At 37.9% G+C, this 19,869-nt stretch overlaps 1 protein-coding gene across 7 annotated transcripts in view; it reads left to right on the top strand.

The window, feature by feature from the left end:
• The window catches only part of SULF2 (sulfatase 2), a 97,123-nt gene that overhangs the window by 51,268 nt on the left and 25,986 nt on the right, over positions 1–19,869 (top strand). For all 7 annotated transcript variants that reach the window (XR_009278828.1, XM_058850538.1, XM_058850539.1 and 4 more), the window contains 7 exons: positions 2,650–2,801; positions 5,019–5,188; positions 9,498–9,648; positions 11,571–11,746; positions 15,185–15,313; positions 16,284–16,340; positions 17,630–17,759. Coding sequence is in view for 6 of the 7 variants with exons in the window: in XM_058850538.1 (XP_058706521.1) it covers positions 2,650–2,801; positions 5,019–5,188; positions 9,498–9,648; positions 11,571–11,746; positions 15,185–15,313; positions 16,284–16,340; positions 17,630–17,759 (965 nt within the window). In the remaining variant the exon portion in view is untranslated. The remainder of the gene's footprint in view (positions 1–2,649; positions 2,802–5,018; positions 5,189–9,497; positions 9,649–11,570; positions 11,747–15,184; positions 15,314–16,283; positions 16,341–17,629; positions 17,760–19,869) is intronic.

The following is a 19,869-nucleotide window of genomic DNA, read 5'->3' as shown; positions in this document are numbered from 1 at the left end:
TTTTTTACCTTTTTTTTTTTCCTTCCCCCACCTGCCCAGTAGTAAAGATTCAGCATTAACTGGATGAACTTCTGCTTAGAGTAACAAATCATTAAAAAAGTTATTAAAAAAAGTCTAACAATCTACTGTTGGGGAGGTTTTTGGGTTTTATATGTGAATGAGGAAGAAATCTTGTGTGTGGAAAGAGGAGGCGAATCTAGATGTTAAGATTCTTCTGTGTTTGTGGTTTAAAAAAGAGAGGAGTGATGCCCATGGTAAATTTTTATTAAAATGTCTCACTGTTGTGCTTTTGACATTAGGAAATGTTTTATGGCAAATCTGAATTGTCAGGATTGGCTGCTAAGGCATCTGAGCAGACCGAGCGGCGCTGGTGAGGTGTGTTTAAGGCAGGGCGCTCAGCTGTGGCACCAGCAAGCACTGCTTGCTGTTTCTTCTGCTGCCCACTGCAGGAAATCATGCTCTTGTCATACCCTGACATCATGTCCTGAATTGGAATAAAGACATAAAGATTGCCATTTCTACATTTTTTCCTTTTAACTTTCAAAGGGTGCCTGAGAAGGATATTCAGAAAGATATTTATACCTTAGGTTCTAGTTGTGTTTAAACTTTTGTAAGCTGTCATAGGCATTAGTGAAATGGACTTTGGTCGCAGTTCCCTTGGGAATTTGCTTTTCTGAGAAGGACTGAGAAGCAAGACTTGGCTCACAATCAACATTCTTTGGTTTGGTTCCTTGTTAACCATTTTGAGGTATTTGGTTTGAGTATTTTTATTTGGCTTCATCTGCTCCCCTCCAGCCAATTACACTGATTTGGTAAATAGATCTTGGCACTGTGAGGAATCCTTGGCCACAGCTGAGGAATGTGCAGTGCAAATTCAGGAGGAAGAACAAAGGTGTCACTAAGATTACTGTGCTTTGCCTTTGTCCTGCTACATATCAGACTTGTCCCCTGGCATAGCAATCTATAGGTTCTTCTAACTGCAGTGGTTACGAGTCACTGTACAACATGGTTTCTTACAACCATTATGTTTCATTAATTAAATGGTATTTTTTATTCCTGTTACAGAGAAGAGCTGCGCATGTAAAGGCTTTTGCCTTTAGAAATACTCTATGTCCCTGTGATAATGGTGGATGGAGCATGTGACAGCACACAGTGCTGTCAGTGTGCTCTAAGGTAGAGAAAAATTTGCGATCAGTGTGCAGTAGACTAAAATGGGTGTGTGTATACACACCTGTGTTTCTCCTCTTTGTCTGCTTGGTGAAGTACCTCAATGAATTCGTCATTTCAAGGACTGCTGCAGACATGCAAAAGAAATAATAAAAAGTACTCAGAACCCCGCCTTCCTTAGCATCTTGAAACTGATGGAACTAAAGGGATCTGATAACAAAATGTAGTCTTAAGCCCCTCTGCATCCTTGAAAATACTATTAAGATTGAGGCACTCACTGTATGTTTTATGCAACCCATTAGATTTCCTGCAGTAACCGGTAGTTATACTAATGCCATATCTTCTAATCCTTAGAGTAGTGTCATATTTTGCTTTGTCACAAAAGGTGCTGACTTGGGACCATTTTGTTGATCATTTTGAAGGTGGCTTCAGCACTTGGGAATTACTGATTTTGGGAAAATCTGGGCAGTTATTTTGATACCTAAAGAGCATTGATATTTCTTGAAAAAATCTTACCCACTGAACCAAATTTAATGCTAAATAATATTTTATTTTAACTCAGAACCCCATATTTCTGCAGTAAATCCATTCATTTCACTAGGTTTATTCCACTGTACATTGCCAGTCTAACAGTATATTTGGCCATGATGTGGATGCAAAATATAGTTGACCTTTGGGCTAACTGGTTGTTCCATGCAATGCTGAGAGTACTTTCTTATCTGCTTTCCTCCGATTGTCTCTCAGGGGACAAAAAGTATTAAAAGTAATTTTTGCTATATATACATCAGAAAAAAGGACAGAAGTGTTCCCTCTCTTCACCTGCTCCATCCCTATACTAAGGGATTTGGCAAGTGTTCAGCTTTGAGCTGGGGAAAGCTGGTGTCAGATACAGATGTAAAATATTTTTGAGAGATAAACAAATCTTTATATGTGATTAACATTCATGCTCAAAACCCAAGTTATATGGAAAACTGGCTGTTGAAATAGGTCAGAAGAGCAGCGCTCTAAATACATTTTCAAAATGCCTAATGCACAGCATTCATGTTTAAATATAGAGTGTTAGTATCTTAAAACATGAGTTTTAATTTCACACTCTTGGTGGTAAGTGCAATTTCATGGGGCACTAATAGATGGATAGATGCAGCTCAGCAGCATGAAAGATATGCAAAGATATGAAAGAGTCTGGGAGGAAGAATATGTGGTCTGACTCCAAATTTATCAGGCACTGAAAAAGTGAATGAATCTACTGAAAGTAGAATGGTAGTCATGATGCAGTTTTTCTCCTGTACATAGGCTATAAATTAAAATATCTGCATTATGGAGATATAAATAACTTAAGACTCAGAACTTATTTCTTATCTTAGATCTGTTGTAATGGAGAGAACAAAATTATTTTAAGAAAAAACAGAAAGGAAGGAATCTATTTAGCTTTTGTGTTTCTGTTATGCTTTTTTACTATGCTTCTGCTTTCTCTACTCCTAGCTTTCTTTGGAAAGTACCTTAATGAATACAATGGCTCCTATGTGCCTCCTGGTTGGAAAGAATGGGTTGGATTACTTAAAAATTCTCGATTTTACAACTACACGCTCTGTAGAAATGGAGTGAAGGAGAAGCATGGATATGACTACTCCAGGGTAGGTCCTGGTGATTTATTTCTATTAACATTTGGATGTGACCACAAGAAAGCTGCACTTTATGGCTTCAGCTCTTTTTGTACTTGAAAGCTGCTATGTGTAACATTATCTACAACCAGTAACAGGAGTGTTGGGACATTGTTACCTTCCATTCTGGGAGGGTTATGTTACCAAAAACATTGTTAATAACAGTGGAAACAAGTAAAATGTTCTGAGACTGTTTTAAATGTTAGAAGCTGAAGATGTGAAAGCACACTTAAATTCTTCATGTTAATTATTTCTGTGCTTTGTACAATAATTATTGTGGCAGTGGAGTTAGACAAGCATTAATGAGATAATAATCTATTTCCCTCCAGCTACACCCACCCTTTTAGTTTAAGGAACTTCTTTCACAGCCATGATATTATGGACTATTCACAGAACCTTGGCAAAATTTATGACAATTCTGATTGAGTGGAGAATTTAACTATTATGTTTGTATTTCTATGCATACAAATGCATATGTTTTTTAATATCCTTTCAAGGATGTTATATCCTGACCAAACATACAAAAATACTTCATAGCCAGTGTTAAATGCAGATTTATTTTTTTCTCATCTAACACGTTACAGCTCAATATGTGTTTGCAGTCAGGTATATGTTTATTTCAGCTAAAAGTGTACCTTTCCCAAGGAACCAACTTCACTAAAGTCCTAAAGTAGGCAGAAGTGACTCTGAAGTACCATGGTAACTAAACCTATCTATAAACTGCTCTAGTTTTAGTGTATAACTAAGGAAGTTGACTCACTCTGGAGTGATTTGTAATGTGTCTTCGTTTAACACATGCTTTGTTCGCTTTCTCTTATTGATCGTAAATCCTGCCTTCCTGTTTGTTTCATTAGCATAGTGTTCGCAGCCAGTTTCTCCTTTAAAATGTTGATGTCTGGGATTTCCTGTCTGGGATTTCCACTTTCCTTTGCCCTATTTGACTTCTATAATTTAATGGACTTTGTCCTGAGAGATAAAACCTCACAGTCTTCTAGGGTTACCTTTTCCATCACCAGCTGCTAAGGGAAGGGAGCAAACTAGTGTACAGAATTATTTGTCTTATTTTCCTTCTGATCTTTGAAGAATGACAGAGGTAATCTTTACAGCTGTGTACTGAAATTCGAATAACTTAAAATACTGAAAACCGTACAAAAAGCTTTGAATGGCAAGCTGACTTCTCAGACCAAGGACACTGACAGAGGTGAAGAGGAGCAAGTGTCTTAACCGTGGACAGAAAGCTATACTCAAAAGGAGATGCAATGCAGTCTGTACCACACCTTGTACTTGTTGGCTTGACCAGAGGCAGATGTTATGTCTGATTTTACATTCTGCTGTAACATGACAGTTATTTGGGTTTTTAAAGGTATAGTTTCATATCCTACTCCTCTTTGAGGGGTACTTATATTTGTAGCGTTTCCTGAGAGGCATCTAAGGGAGAGCATGGCTTGTCATTAAAAATCCTGTCTTCAATCCCTATAGCTCTTGCAGATATCATAAGAATGATAATGATGCTTCTTAGAAAATATAGAGATAGTCCAACTCTTCTGCAGGAAGTTTTCTAAATTTTCAACAATGTGTGTGATAGAGCTATATCTCTGTCAGATTGTCACTGTAATATTGAATGAAGTCTTTGGTTCAGTTTGCCCACCACCTTCTTGTGTTAGTGATTTCTGGTTCAGAATAAAGTAAAAAAAACCCCAAAAAATTGAGCCATTTGGATTTTCAAATTATTTATATAATTTGATATTATTATATCAATATATATAAATATATAATTTGATTAATTATATATTTATATAATTTATATAATTTATTACACCTTGAAGATAGTGACACTGATAGTTATTTTTTTTAATTCAGACCTGGTCATTGTATTTAGTATTGAGTTTTTATAGAGTAGTTACCCACTTTGGGAAGAAAGGGTACTGTTTGATCTCCTTTAGTGCCATTTGGTTCTGGGAAAAAGCTAGAAGCTGTTGGTTTTGTATTTCTAGGCGGTGAAGAAATAATTATTTGGCTCTAGTTTTTTGAATTTTTAGCATCTGTAACTTAATTCCTTTTTGTACCATTCTAAGTGAAGTAGCTTCTTTTTTCCTGTTTCTTATGATGCTTCAGTTCTCTCTTTCCTATTGTCCTCCAGTTTGAAATTCCTTTTCAAGTGTCTCATTATACTTTTGCTTCTACTTTCAGGATTATCTGACTGATCTGATTACCAATGACAGTATTACCTTCTTTAGAATATCAAAGAAGATGTATCCTCACAGGCCCGTGCTGATGGTTATAAGCCATGCTGCTCCTCATGGTCCTGAAGATTCAGCCCCTCAGTACTCACAACTCTTTCCTAATGCCTCAGAACACATGTAAGGAAAAACCAAAATTTTGATTGATTTTCAGGTTCTGGAATATGGAAGTTCTGGGTACCTCAGGGGGAACAATGTTTTCTTTATAGTACTCTTGGCATAACGTTGTCACAAATATATAAAAAGAGTTTCAAGTTTTGTTTTGGGTTTTTTGGTACCTCTTCTGACTAGTACAAGTGTCTTGAGAATGGCTGCTGCATCTAGAACTCAGAATTGTAGCTCATTGAGATAAATGGGAAGATTCATGTCAAATTCATTGGATGTTGTTACAGCCTGTTTGGGAAGTAAAGCACCTTTTATTCTGAGTATGGTGATCAAAATCTCATTCTTGGGCTATAATCTCTTCAGGGGAAGAAACTCTATCTCCCTGTCCTTACTTATAAACTATAGTATGCAATATGTATTACTCCTGTTTCATATATGGAAAGAATGGAAATACACACCTGCAGCACAAGGCTATTTCTGAATGAGGTATGTCTGTACATCGCCCAATACAATGTCTTGAATAGCTCTGGAAAGCAGTATCACCTGGTTCCTGAAGGAACATGTTCATAAGCTCCATGTTGAGATGTTGCTTGTTTATAGCACAGAAACATTTTGCATGTTCAGCTTTTAGTGCTGCATTGCAGGTATCTCCTTACATGGAGATAAAATGAATGCTTCTCCCAAATCACCTCTTGATGCAACTGAAAACATTCCTACAGTTTTCTAATTACTGGCTTCATGCCTTCCTTGATGTTCAACATCTGTAACTTTCTTCCTATGTGCTGCCTCCTCCCCTCTCTTTTTAAGGGGAATTCTGTTTTACTTTGGATTTGTAGAGGAGCTGGGAACTAGTGGAAATAATTGTCACTTGGTGCCCAAAGCTCCTCAGGCCTAGCTCAAAGTCCAGTAAAAGCCATTTGTGCCTTTTTTGGTTTTATTTAAAATAGAGTCTGAGAGGAAAAGCTTCTTTTGTTGTATTGTCTGTTTCCACGTAACTTAGAATTATATATTTTATTATTTTCTGCTGTGTCCAAGAGACTCTGTGGCACAGATATACAGCAATGAAGTGTTTTTGGTTTGCTTGCCATCTTATGCTCTTTCATTTTCATTGAAAGGAAATTACAGAAATGCCCAATGAGCAACTTCTCATGGCTTATATCCAGTATTGACTTTAGTTTTATTAGATTCCTTTGGAAGGCATTTGGATCTTGGAAATGATTATCATGCAACATTGTGTAGCAATTTACTTCCTAGCTGAATGAAAAAGAGTAGAAGGATTGAAGCAATGAAAAATACAGACTATATACATCTATTTTTCTTTTGTTCTTTATTTTCTTTCGAAATTTTATTGTTCACACAAACTAGGTTTATCTTCCTAATTGTAAAGTACTTCCACTTTTTTTTTTTGTTTTTAATTTCAAGTGACTTTTACAGTGATAACAATTACACAGGAAGTATCAATTTGTGAAAAGAAATTTTGTTTGAAAAAAAAGAAATCATCCTGGTAGAATAAGGAACCATGTTTTTCTTTTGGATATGAACATAAAATAGGATTTTACGTATATCTCACATATTTTGTGAACTTGACAGTTGTCTTCTAAACAATTTTTCCAACACTGCATAATGACAATAATAATGATAATAATAGTAATCTGACAGATTCTTCATTGGCCTGGCTTTAAGAGTAAATGTGAAAATGCAGAACATGTACATACAGTGAGGGAATGATGCAAATTAGTTCTCTATCTTCCATTTTCCCCCTTGTTCCCAAATTCCAGGACAGATAACTCAGTCAATGATAAAGGGTTGCAGGCAGTTCTTACAGTTTCATTGTCATGTGGATATTGTAAGGAAGGATCAGAATGCAGGTGGAACAGTTACAAGTTGCCCTAAAGCAGTAAGCAATACCCTGAACAAAGTCTCTGCCTAGTCCCCAAAGCAGAAGGCAGTACACAATGTGGTACAACCCTGCTCCACCTTTTCCAGTGGCAGTGCTTGTGAAGTCTGTAAGTGAATTCTGCGGAAAAGCCATGGGAAAGTGGGATGGTAGTGCTTGGCATTGACTGATGTCCACACTGCATCATGTAGCATTGCTAGCAATAGCTAAAAGCCAGTGGTATGGATTTTAGTTGGGGTGCTGCCTTGCTTCCGAGCTCTGGTATGTACCTCTGTGGCTAATTTATGCTGCTGCTCTCTTGATTCTGTACTATGTTCTGCTGGTTTGACCATTCTGCCCTATACTGTTCTGCCCTATACTGCAGACTCTAGAGCTCCTCTCCTTGTGCATCTGCACTCTTGTCTTGTTTGAAAATTATTCACAGAGCAAATCCCTCAGCTACATGGTTTTCCTTTATTGTTGCCTATATTATGAGCTGTAGAGAATGTGGCAGCTGGGCAGTTTAACAGTGATTAGAGGTGTTACTTCAATAGAGGGTACATTTTACCATCCATCTTTTTCAAGGTCAAATGCAACCTGTCTGGGGCTTCCCTTCTGGGTACATTCAAAGAAATTCTCTCAGCTAGCTTCTAGGAATGTTAACTTTTGTATTTTTCCCATACGACAGACAAATCTGTTAAGGATTAAGGGGTTATATTTGTAGTAATCAAAGAAAATTGTGGGCTTGATTGGATTAAATAGTGGGAGGTTTCAAATCAGACAGGAAGTCACGAAGTAAGCAGAAAAGGAGTTTGCAAAGCATTTTTGATTCATTCTGGGCATCATATACCAACAGTTTCCATAACTGTCAGCATTTTCAAAGAAGCAATGTCATTATTTCAACCACAATAACATCCTGAAATTCAAGAGACTATTAACAATACAGAGAGAATAGGCACCAGTCCTTTCCTCCCTGTATGAAGAAGACTTCCCTCTCCACCTTGCACATTTTTCAGATAGCATCTAACAGAGGCTTTCAGCATGAAGCATTTCACTGTCAGATTATTAGTTCAATATTTATATTAGATCTCATAAGAATGTCATATTCAAAGATGCATTAGATATGCAGTATTTTGAAGAGAAGTTTCAACTTACGTTATTTTTTAGCTTAATAACTTACCTTGCTGCTCTGTTGCCTGTACAAAACCAAAAGTAGAAGTGTCCCAAATAGGAATTCATCAGGAAATTCTGTGCTGCTAAGAGGAAAGTAAATGAGTATTTGATGTTTTTTCCTGTGTTTCTGTGTCACTCTCTTGGCTTGCACATTTGCATAGACTGAATTTATTGTTTTGAATGAAAAAAAGAAGCCTAAACAAATTACCTAGGAAAAGTAATTTTTAATGTTTTAGACTCTGCACATGATGTGTTTGAGCCATGATGTGAAGAAATTGTAAAATGGTGGTCTTCAACCTGAAATAATAAGGAATAAATATAGTACGGAAGAATAATATTTCTTGCAAATGTAAGCTATAATAATAGCTTTTAGTGAGTTGATGATGCAGAAAGTTGACATCATGATGGTAAAATAAATCTTTTATTTAGGTTCAGCTAAACTAAAGTAATATAATTATGCATAGAAAAGTGTTTGCTGGGACTTCCAACCATGTGAAACTATGGACAGTATTTTTCCTCATCACTTTAATGATGTCCCAGGACCATGAGAACTTGAAGGGACAGTGAGATTCTAGGGGGACACTGAACCAGGTTCTTGGGATTTTGCAGGGACTTCAAGCAAAGGATTTGGTGTCTGGAATGAGTCTTCAAAATGCAACCCTATTTTCTCATCCCACTTTTCCTCACAGGTCTTTAAAATCCAGCTGTGTCTCCACTTCTGCTGCTCACATGCGATTGGATACCAGTAGGCAGAGTGCCTGTGCTCCTCCAGTACATAAACGTGAAAATATTCAAGTAACCAGTTGTGCTGAACTCCAAAAAGCTGTTAAAGAACATAGTAGAACCTATAAGTTCTGTAGTTATTTTTAAACAGCTTGCACGAGACGTAGTATTTGGTGCTAATGCGAGCAGAGTGAAAACAAAGCAATTGCATGAGTAGGAGCTCTGTAATACATGCCTCATCCTGAACATACTGATGGAGTTAAGACTTTTGCGGCTAAGTCTCTTGGCTTTGAAATGTACACTTGTTAGTCTGAAATCACTGGAAAGATAAGGTGTGTTTATTGTTTTCATAGATTTTATTCCCACCGAGTACTTTTCATCTTCCCATGTTCCATAACATGAAAGTAGAAGACACTGCAAAAGTAATCTTAATATTTTCTTGTGCACCTCAGATAGTACTTCCTATAGCGTTGATCAAATGGAAATTAATATTCATTACTATGACTTTTCTCTACTTGGCTAAAACATTGTGGTTTTCTCTCTGTTCCTTAGTACTCCCAGTTATAATTATGCTCCAAACCCAGACAAGCACTGGATAATGAGGTATACCGGTCCCATGAAACCTATACACATGGAGTTCACTAACATGCTACAGAGAAAGCGCCTTCAAACACTCATGTCTGTGGATGACTCTATGCAGCTGGTAAGATTAATAGTCACTTGTGTTTTGTTTTGTTTTTTGGCCAAACAGGGGCTTGTTTCTTAAGATCCACATTCTCCTTCAGATGAAGATAAGAGAGAAAGAAGGAGGAGGAGGAGGACTGCATAAGTTTTTTAATAGTGTGTAATCCTCTCACCTCTGATCATTTTGTCTCTTAATTCAATGTCTAAGTTTCCTCATCTCCTAAAGACAGGTTACCTGAGTTAGGTGGTTTGAACAAGCTGATTTGTTGTCACAGAACCACTAAAGGCAAAAGGAAAGGGATTGCCTGAGAAACTACACATCATAAATCCTAAAAAATGTATCCTCTGATGAAATCATCTAACAGCCTGTTAGAAATAACTACTAAATGTGTATATATTTTGATCCTATAACACTGAGCTCTGAGAGAAGAAAATGACAGCAGTAAAAAGTGATGATACAAGGGTCCTAACTGGAATGACCTCAGGCTAAACCCATCCCAGGAGGTTAAGTACTGGAAGTAAATAAATATGTAGATTGGTACTTTTAAAATTGTCTGCATCATGTAACAATGAGATTTCTTAATGCAAACTATGTGTCTTCAACACAATGTCTGGATTCACTAAAAGCTATGCTGAAAAAGAATGGTTTTGCAGATTTAAAGGTGTTGCAATTTTCTGCTTATCTCCTGGCATTCTTATTCAAAAAAGGTAGAACATAAAATTAGAGGAGTTCTCTAGGGCAAAAAAGAGATTATCTAGATGGTATTGCATAAGCTTGTTACTAATGTCTTATAATTACTGATTCAGGCAAATATGATCTCTGCTTCATGTTAATGAAGCTGTTTAGATGGATCAGATACCAGCATCAGGGGAAATTGGTGATTTTACTACACAAGTTGGATTTTCTGTTCAGTAAAAGTGTTTCACTCTGGGTGATTCACTGCGGGCAAAATCAGTTAGTTTGGTTTTTAGTTCTAATTACCAAGTTAGCCCAATCTTTTTTTTGCTGAATTATATGTGTTATAAGTTTTTCATAATTAAAAAGAAAAAATAAGGAAAAACAAGAAAAAAACCTCACACACTCAAAATAAGCAAAAGAAAAAAAAAATGCAAGAAAACCCAACAGAAAACCCCCAAAATCAAAACAAAAACCAAAAAAGTTCAAACCAGCAAACAGAAAAAAACCTGAAAAAGAACTAAAAATAAACTCCCAAACCAGCATAATAAGTGTTTCTCCTGTGCTGATGTTTTTCACCTGCTTGAGGCACTGCTTTGGTGGCATATCACCACCTTCCCACCTTTCTCAGGTGAAAATGTCACATAAAAATTGATCTTTGATGTTCAAGTTGGTACATTTCACACAGTTTCTTACGTAAATCTGCAGAAGCATTCACATTTAAAATCTCCTTGTAGTTCTCCATAGTGAGAGAGTATGACTGAGCAATTTTTATCTGGAAGATACTTTGCAAACATTCTTCATAACAGGGAGTCATTTGTCTGAAGGCAAGGCTGTTGAGTGCTGCCTGAATATGTGTGAGATTCAAAGGGCTATAATTTTATTAAAACTGCTTGCTGCAAGAAAAAGATAAAATTGGAGAGAAAATTTCAAAATGACACCTTGAAACTTTTAACTCTGTTACTGTATGTATTTAGTACTATCTTGACAACTCTCATGGAAAATGTTGAACTCAAACATTTTTGAAATGGCATGCTAATGCGTTTTACCGTAAAACAGAATTTTGTTTTGTAATAGCCACAATATTCAGTTAGTAAAATTAAGATGTGATTATTTATTGTTCAGAGTGGTACATTGTTATAACTCAGTGCCATACTTAGCTGTTATCTGTGTGTCACACATAGGTAGAAAGTGATATCCAGCAATGCACATGTGGAGCTACTCGTTGGAATGATTTTTCATATTTTGTTTTCCTTTTTTTTCAGATTTACAATATGTTGACTGAAACAGGAGAACTGGAAAATACATATATAATATACACAGCAGACCATGGTTATCATATTGGGCAGTTTGGGCTGGTGAAAGGGAAATCCATGCCATATGAGTTTGATATCAGAGTTCCTTTCTACATCCGAGGACCAAATGTGGATGCTGGATCCTTGTAAGTTCTTTGCTTTTGTGTGTGTTCTGACCTGGAAACTTCATGTTCACATCTCTAGTCATATTGATCTGGCAGCCAAACAGAGGCACAAAGTTCTGCCCCTCCTGCTTATCTTTGGCATAAAAATATGTCTCAAATTATTTCAGATAGCAAATATTTGTACTTGGGTAATGATTTTGGACAGAGTGCCATAAATTGCTGCCTAATATTTACATCAGTGTGCATGTTTTAGCATAATCAACACACACAGTCTTCCAGACATGATTTTTTCTTTACCGCAGAGGAATAGATCTAGTGTGTAATATGATAGCAAATAGTTACTAAAAACATCTCATTCCATGTGCTGGTTAAATTCACTGCTTCTCATTATCTGAAGGCAGAAAAATGTTAAATTCTGTAGATTTTGCACTGTGTTTGTGATTTATTTTCAGCAGTTGTGCATGTGAAAAAAACAATAGTCTCTAAACAGCAGACAGGGAATCCTCACTTGGGATTGAACATATTACCTCAGCACTGAAAGAGTTTTGTCTGCAGCAGCCCAGAATTTCAAATGAGCTGGAATAGCCTTCTAAAAACCTGCTCTCTTTCCTTTTGACTTCAGTTTTTGGCCTTCCTAGAGAGCCAATGCTAACATGGCTCAAGTGACCGAGCTAGTGCTTCTGCAACATAGAAGGCTAGAGACCAGCCACATTGTGTCTACTGTAGACCAAGGATCCTTACATCCAGATATCCATAAAAGCTCTGAAACCTTCCCACTAAATTTTATTTTTCAAAGACTTCTGAAGATGAAAACATGTTTCTGTTAGAATTTAAATAGTCAGCCTGACAGAGTCTTACAGAACAGAGCCTGTCAGTAGTACAAATAGGAAGAATAGGATAAAACACCTTGGAGAGGGAATATATCAGATGATAAATTGATCTTCCCTCTCAGCCTGATTTTCTTTAAATAGTAGAACTTCAGTCGTCCATGTTTTGTGTGAACTTTGGTTTTCCTGCAGAATAATTCCCATTATTCCCTTTTGGTACCAGGGAAATTTTGATGGCAATCACCATAGCAAGTCATTACTAACCTCTTATTCCTGTTACCAAATATGCTACATCATAATTATTAATAATTAAAATCAATTCAGGTACATCAATTTAATTCATCACCTAGGCTCTTGTCAGTGCCTGTTTGCTTACTCTCTCAAGGATGTAGTAATTGTTAAATAGTATCTCATTAAATAGCACGACTTAAGCAGCTTTCTTCTGTCCTATATTTTGAGCTGGAATTCTGCACTATTATTTATTGCAGCCCATCTGGTCCCATCCTTCCTTTGTGCCTGCACATCATGACACAGTGATTCTATATGCTTAGTGCTGTAGAGCACTGTGTAACAGTATGCTTGTTATTTCCCCCCCCCGCCCCATTTTTAAGAAGTCAAGGGCCTTGATTTTCAATCCTTGTGTTTCAAGGAAGGAGAAGCAATAGCACACAGCTGATGAACAGTATTCATATATGTAATATCGTGAGTAATTGCATACTCAACTTTAACACACGTGGCTGAAGTAAGTGTTTAAGGTTCAATGTAATAAACACCTGGGGTGCCGGACAGGAAGAAATACAAAGTAAATTTGCTGATGATACTAAATTGGGAGGAGCTGTCGACCCTTGCAAAGGCAGAGAGTCCCTGCAGAGAGACATTGACAAATTAGACAGATGGGCAATCATCAACTGTCTGAAGTTGATGGGCAAGTTTTGGAATCTGTACCTGTGACAGAACAACCCTGGAGATACAGGCAGGCTGGGGATAGAGAAGCTGGAGAGCAGCTGTGGAAAGAGACCTGGGGGTCCTGGGCAACAGAACATCAAGTGTGAGTCAGCAGTGCCCTGGCAACCAGGAGAGCCAGCCATGACCTGGGGAGCATCAGGCCCAGCATTGCTGGCTGGGTAAGGGAGGGGATTGTCCTGCTCTGCTCTGCACTAGGGCAGCCTCACCTTGAGTGCTGGGGGCAGTTTGGGACACCACAATATTAGAAGGATACAAAGCTACTTAGAGACCATCCAAAGGAGACTACAAAGATGCTGAAGGGCCTTGTGAAGTGCAGCTGAGGTCATTTGGCTTTTTCAGCCTGGAGAAGAGGAGACTGAGGGGAGACCCCATAGCAGTATACAACTTCTTCATGAGTGGAAGCAAAACAGTATGCACCAACACCTTCTTTCTGGTGACCAGTGACCCAAGGCAACAGCATGAATTTCTGACAGGGGAGGGTTTGGTTTGAATATTAGGAAAATATTCTTCTCATAGAGGACAGTCAGGCTACCAGGGGAAGCAGTCATGGCACTGAACCTGCCAGAGCTCAAGAAGTATTTTGGACAATGCTTTCAGGCATGTATTGGGATTCTTGAGGCTATCCAAGCTTGTGCAGGGTTGCGAGTTGGAGTCAGAGATCCTTGTACGTCCTTTCCAACTCAGGATACTCTGATTCTGTGAGAATGAATGGAAAACACTTCTGCAGAAGCAGACCTATAGTAAAACCAAGTCGTACGACTAAGAACTTGGGCATTCATTTAGCTACTGAATTCTGGGCTGGGTGGATATGAGTTCGTACATCAGAGCTAGATGCTCTGATATATGAACTTATATTTAGCTGTGACAGTTCAGTGGGTTTGGGAATAGATGCTATCTGACTACTTGGGAGTTGATGCTAGTATTTTATTCAAATCTGAAGTCAGTTTGAATTCAGATGTACTGTTAACTGGGGTGGCTGAGGAGCACATGCCATAGTCTGCAAAGCACCAGAGAATGGCTATTTGTTAGTTTTTGCAGAATGTTCAAACTTGTGCCCTTCAAAAGATCATTTTAGTTCAAGCTGTTACTTCCTCTTTTTTTCTTCATAACTGTTCCCACTGTGCTGCTTTTTTCTTCATCCATTTCTTTTTTCTGTCTCACACTGTAAATTGTCACTTTTAGTTATTAATAGTGCCTAGCAATATATTTCTCATGTTCTTTTCAGAACTTGCCTACAGTAGGAACTGAGGTACTCATTTTTATACCAGATTTTGAAACAGGTAAAGCACGTGCTACCTGCCAGATCTTCTTTTTAAGAAACTCATCCATATATTTGGCAGACATTTTGATTCTGTAAGACACCCAAACAATTTTTCCAATGGTTTTTAAACAGTCTTTTGCCAAAATAAGCTAACTTTACCTTATGAACTATTTTGCTTTCTCAAAAATGCTCTGTACTATAGTTTTAAATATTTGTATTAGTCCCTTTGAATTTATGCATCTTATCTACATATTATATGTTAATTCCCTTCATGAAAAGAATCAGATTGTGTCCTCTTTTATTTGCACAAAATAAGCCTTTTCAGGTCCTTGGACTCTGTGGAAGCTGGAGTTGCTTGGCATTATTGTATAGACTTTGAACTGTTTTGTCCTATGTTTTCTTCAGGAATCCTCACATTGTTTTGAATATTGATCTTGCACCCACAATTCTAGATATTGCTGGATTGGATATTCCGTCTGATATGGATGGTAAATCCATTCTAAAGCTGCTGGATTCTGAGAGACCAGTAAATAGGTAAGAAATTGAAATGTTGCATGGAGACATGCATGTGTTTGTACAAGAGACTGAACAAGTGTTCAGCAGCATGAAAGGAATTTAAAGGAAAATATAATAAAATTACCATCTATCTGAGTACATAATTCACTGGAAAGCCTGAAGACTATTACTGTATATATTGCATCCTGAAGGCATATACAACTCATGTCAGTTACTTATTTTCATTTTGGCATGTTCATATTCTAGATGTATGGCATACATGGCATCTGTATATATTAAATGTAGTCTGTGTAGATGTGAGAGGGCTACACATGAAGGTCTTTAGCTATGTAAGTTAAAGATCTAAATGTCTTTGTGGCATCATTTTTAGCAAAGCATTTCATATTGAATAAGTAGTAAAATAATTGAAGGCATTAGTTGTGTATCATGCTATAATGTAAGGACAGGCTAGCACTAAAAACCTGCAGTTTTTATTTAAGATTTTCTATCAGTACTTCCATTGGAAAAAGACTGAGGAAGAGAATTAGACTTGCTAGAGAATGCTTGCAAGAGAAAATCAGCATAAAAAAGGGAAGGAGAGCTATTTGCTTTACAAGTAGCTGGGTGGAGGGAAAGGGGGACTGGAACAGCTGCTTTAGAATAGGATACTTTTTCAGTAGATGCAGGATAAGAGCCAAAATTTGAGTCAGGCTTAATTTGTGATCCTTTGTGAACAAGGAAAATTCAGTTAATCCCTTGTGCCTTAAACATGCTTATGTTGAAGAAATTGTACTGTGTAAACCTGTTGTGGATTTTGTTCTTATGAGAAAAATATATCCTATGGTTTTCAGTGGAGAGGTGTATGTCCCTGCTTCATAGAGTTGGGTGTCCACTTGTGCAGTTACGTGGCATGTTTCTTGTTGGAATTAGGGGTGGGAGAGAAACCTAGGTCATAACTTGGTTACTGGTTTTGTGGGAATTGTGTTTTCCTCTCTTCATTTTCTCCTAGGTTTCATTTAAAGAAAAAGATGAAAGTGTGGAGAGACTCATTCCTAGTGGAAAGAGGGTAAGGAAAGTGTTAATCACAAAGCCCAGCCTTTTTAAATAGAAGGATATTGAATAGCTAAAGCCAAAGCAGCACTCTGCTGCAGTCTGAAGCCATTTAGCTGTGCCAGCAGGGACACGGCTGCAGTATCCCTAATGGCAGTGATTGTGTGATTGGAGGGAATGGATGGCCAGTGCCTACAACCTGCTTAAATTGTGCTCTTGTAGTGGAGGAATGGGAGTTTACTTGGATTGAGGGATGGGAAGACATCCCATTTTGCTTTCAGCTGCTGTCCCCTGCCCTCCTGCTTGTATCATGGGATTATGAACAACCCTCTCTGCATCTTCGTCTGCTGGCCATTCGCTCTACACCTCTGTCTTAATATATAAATGGAGGCATGAGGGATTTGCAAAGTGCAGCCCTGTAGAATGAGATGTGGTCTCTCTATACTGACAGTTGTCACTGCTTGTCACCCAGACATGTAACACAGTGTTTTGATTTTATATGTTTTTATATGCTTCATGAAAGCAGGACATGAATAACTTGTGTGTTATTGGACAGGCTAAATGCTAGCTTCTATTGGACTGTTAAGTTTTGGCTACCAGAGATGCTATGGACTTGGAAAATTACTCCTCTGAGTCTTTTCAGCTAACTATATTTGTATGTTGGAGTTAATATTAGGTTAATGCAACAACATCAAGGGAAGAAAACAGACTTAGGAGAGAAGGCTTAATGCCTGTATCTAAGCAACTCACTCAGATCCTTCCTGGCATGTCACTGGTACAGCCACATGTGTTGTCACCACCATGGCACAGCCTGTGAGCCACCAACACTGAGCACCCAGCCCACCAGGGAACCAGGGAATGGGACCAGGGACCAGAACGCTGCTCAGGCACTGGGGCAGCCGGGGCCCCTTTCACTCCACAGCAGGGCAGGGATGAAGCACAGCATCACACCCTCAGCTATAGAGAGCCCTACCACACCTTATCCTTAAAAAAAAAAAATCCATTATTCACAGTATTCATTATTCTTGTATTACCAAATAGCAATCCAGATATACAGCTAATCCAGTTTATCCATCCCAGGAAATGACTCTTCCAGCATTGAGCAGCAGTGAAGTTTATCTGTTTTCTGTGCAAGGCAGAGTCCAAATCCTGGATTTGGGTCTGGTGGGGCTTTGTGAGAAAAGGCCAGATGCTTGTGTTTGCTTAGAACAGAGAATGGCTGTGACTCCTAAGAGCACACAGCAACCAGTACTAAATCAGGTTTTGCCTGATTTAGTAAGAATAATGGTTTTATTTCTTTCTCAGTAAACTGCTGCATAAAAGGGAGAACGAGAAGGTAGATGCCCAAGAGGAAAACTTTCTACCCAAATACCAGCGTGTGAAAGACCTCTGTCAGCGAGCTGAGTATCAAACAGCTTGTGAACAGCTTGGCCAGGTAAGGCATTGTTACCCCTGACTGCTAATAAGCAGTTGTAACTGGGCTAAGCTCAACACCTTAACTGTGTCAACGTCCTTCACCTCATCATCAATGCCAGCCTATAACTCGAATGGCTCTTTCTGTGGCCTTTGGTCAAAGATTTATTACAGCTTTTATGAGATTGACTGTCAGTCAGGAAATCGCTGATAAAAATGTTCTGTATTGATTCCTGACTATCATTAAGAAAACCACCTAGGCTGTTTTAATGTTTTATTTCCCAAAGAGAATGTGGTTTGGGATTCATTAGTGATGAGAAGCTACCAAGTATATAAGAGATTGGTCTTGTTCAAATACATACAGCTTGCTTTGAATTCTCTCTTTAATGAATTTTGTTGTTGGAATTACCTGTAATAATGGGAAATTAAAATTCTGTTAACTCAATATATCCCTCCTCTTAACAAAAATACACTGGAAAAACATGTGCAGCTTTTACTGGAGGCAAGCTGTGTGCATATGGGCATAAAGCTCATTGATTGTGTGTCATTTCCCTTGTTGCATAACTGTTTTGGGCAGATATGACAATATGTTCACTTTAGATACAAGTTATATAGAAGAAATTAATGGGAAAAAAAATTAGGATAGCATCAATACATGGTCTTGACATGCACAGGAGAGGATTTTGTAAGTTTACCAGAGCAGTGCAAAGGCAAAGCATGGCTACCTCCAGAGAATTCACTACTCTTGGCAAAATTCACTCTGTCATTGCTTTCTCATACAGGTATGGGTCAGAGAACCCCTTTCCAAGGGACTGTAACACATTCTGTGGACAAAGGGTGAAGGTAAATGGGTCCACGTGCTAATGTGTCTGTTATCACACTGGCATTACTTCATATCCCAGCAGCCCTGAGGGCTGTCAGGATAACTTATTCTGTGAAATAAAACTGTTCTTGCAGACAGGATATGCATGACTTACCAAGCTACATTCAGTAATGGGCTGCTTAGGCTGCACTAGTTCATTTTTTTACTGTCAAAAGCCAGATGCCATACTTCTGGCTCTACTGATCATGTAGTTCAATGCACCTGTGAAATGAGTCCGTTGCTCCTTAGGTGTTTGGATCCAATTTATATGAATAAGAATTTTCCAGATGTTCTTTTCCTCCTGTGGCTTCTATGTCAGATTTAATATTCAGAGCAATTATAATGTCCTGTTCTTTGTAAAAATACTAAACATAAAGGAATATTATATGCAGTAGTTATTGTCATCAGAAGTCTTGAGCTGAAATTTTAGCTGAATGGGAGCAAGCCATTGTTTTATGAATTTGCAATGTTATTTGAGGAACTGGAGGAAAAGTTATTGTTTCTACTGCAACATTGCCCAGCAAGTAGTATGGGGAAATACAGCTTTTTTTCCATCACTGTTTTCTCTTCAAAAGAAGTATAAAATGTCAATTCTGTTTGTTAAAATTTAGAGTTGACATTTAATAGTTAAAATTACCAATAAATTTCACAGTTAAGATATGTTAATAAGAGATGCTTGTGCTACATCCTTATTGTCAGGAGACAGAGAGGAGAAGAATTGTTTTGAGCACTTCAGTCAGGCATAATAGGAAGTGATAGGATGAAATTGAGCAAAAAAAGAAATTTGCGTAGGACATCAGGAAAAATTTGCCAAACAATCAAGTCAATTAAAATCTGTGAAGGGCTCTCAAGGGAGTCTCAATCCATCTAAACCCTACTCTAGAGAATATGTCCTAGTAGTCTGTCCTAGACAGTAGAAATACTAGGAGATGAATGTGCTTATTTGAGGATAAATTGTCTAAATTTGGGTGCACCCAAAAATCTCTTCAGAGTGAAGGAAGACTAACTTCTCAAATGACAAATGGGTGTTGTCTGTTTGCTAGTGCATTAAGTAGAATGAACCCAAGCTAATAACATACCTCTTACCTTGGGGAGTTGATGTTATGCAGATACAGTGGTTATTTAGCTGATCAGATCCTGCAGGACACTATTCAACAGTACTTGGAGTGTTCAGCACAAAAAGTGAATTTTCATATCCTGATGCAAAGATAAATACCTGTCTGGGTCAGAATTAGTTGAAAGCTTGTTGAAGTTATTTGGACTCTTTCTT

Source organism: Poecile atricapillus, chromosome 15, assembly GCF_030490865.1.
Source record: "Poecile atricapillus isolate bPoeAtr1 chromosome 15, bPoeAtr1.hap1, whole genome shotgun sequence".
NCBI lineage: Eukaryota > Metazoa > Chordata > Aves > Passeriformes > Paridae > Poecile > Poecile atricapillus.
Note: the sequence above shows the minus strand (reverse complement) of the source record. Positions and strands in the feature narration are given on the sequence as shown.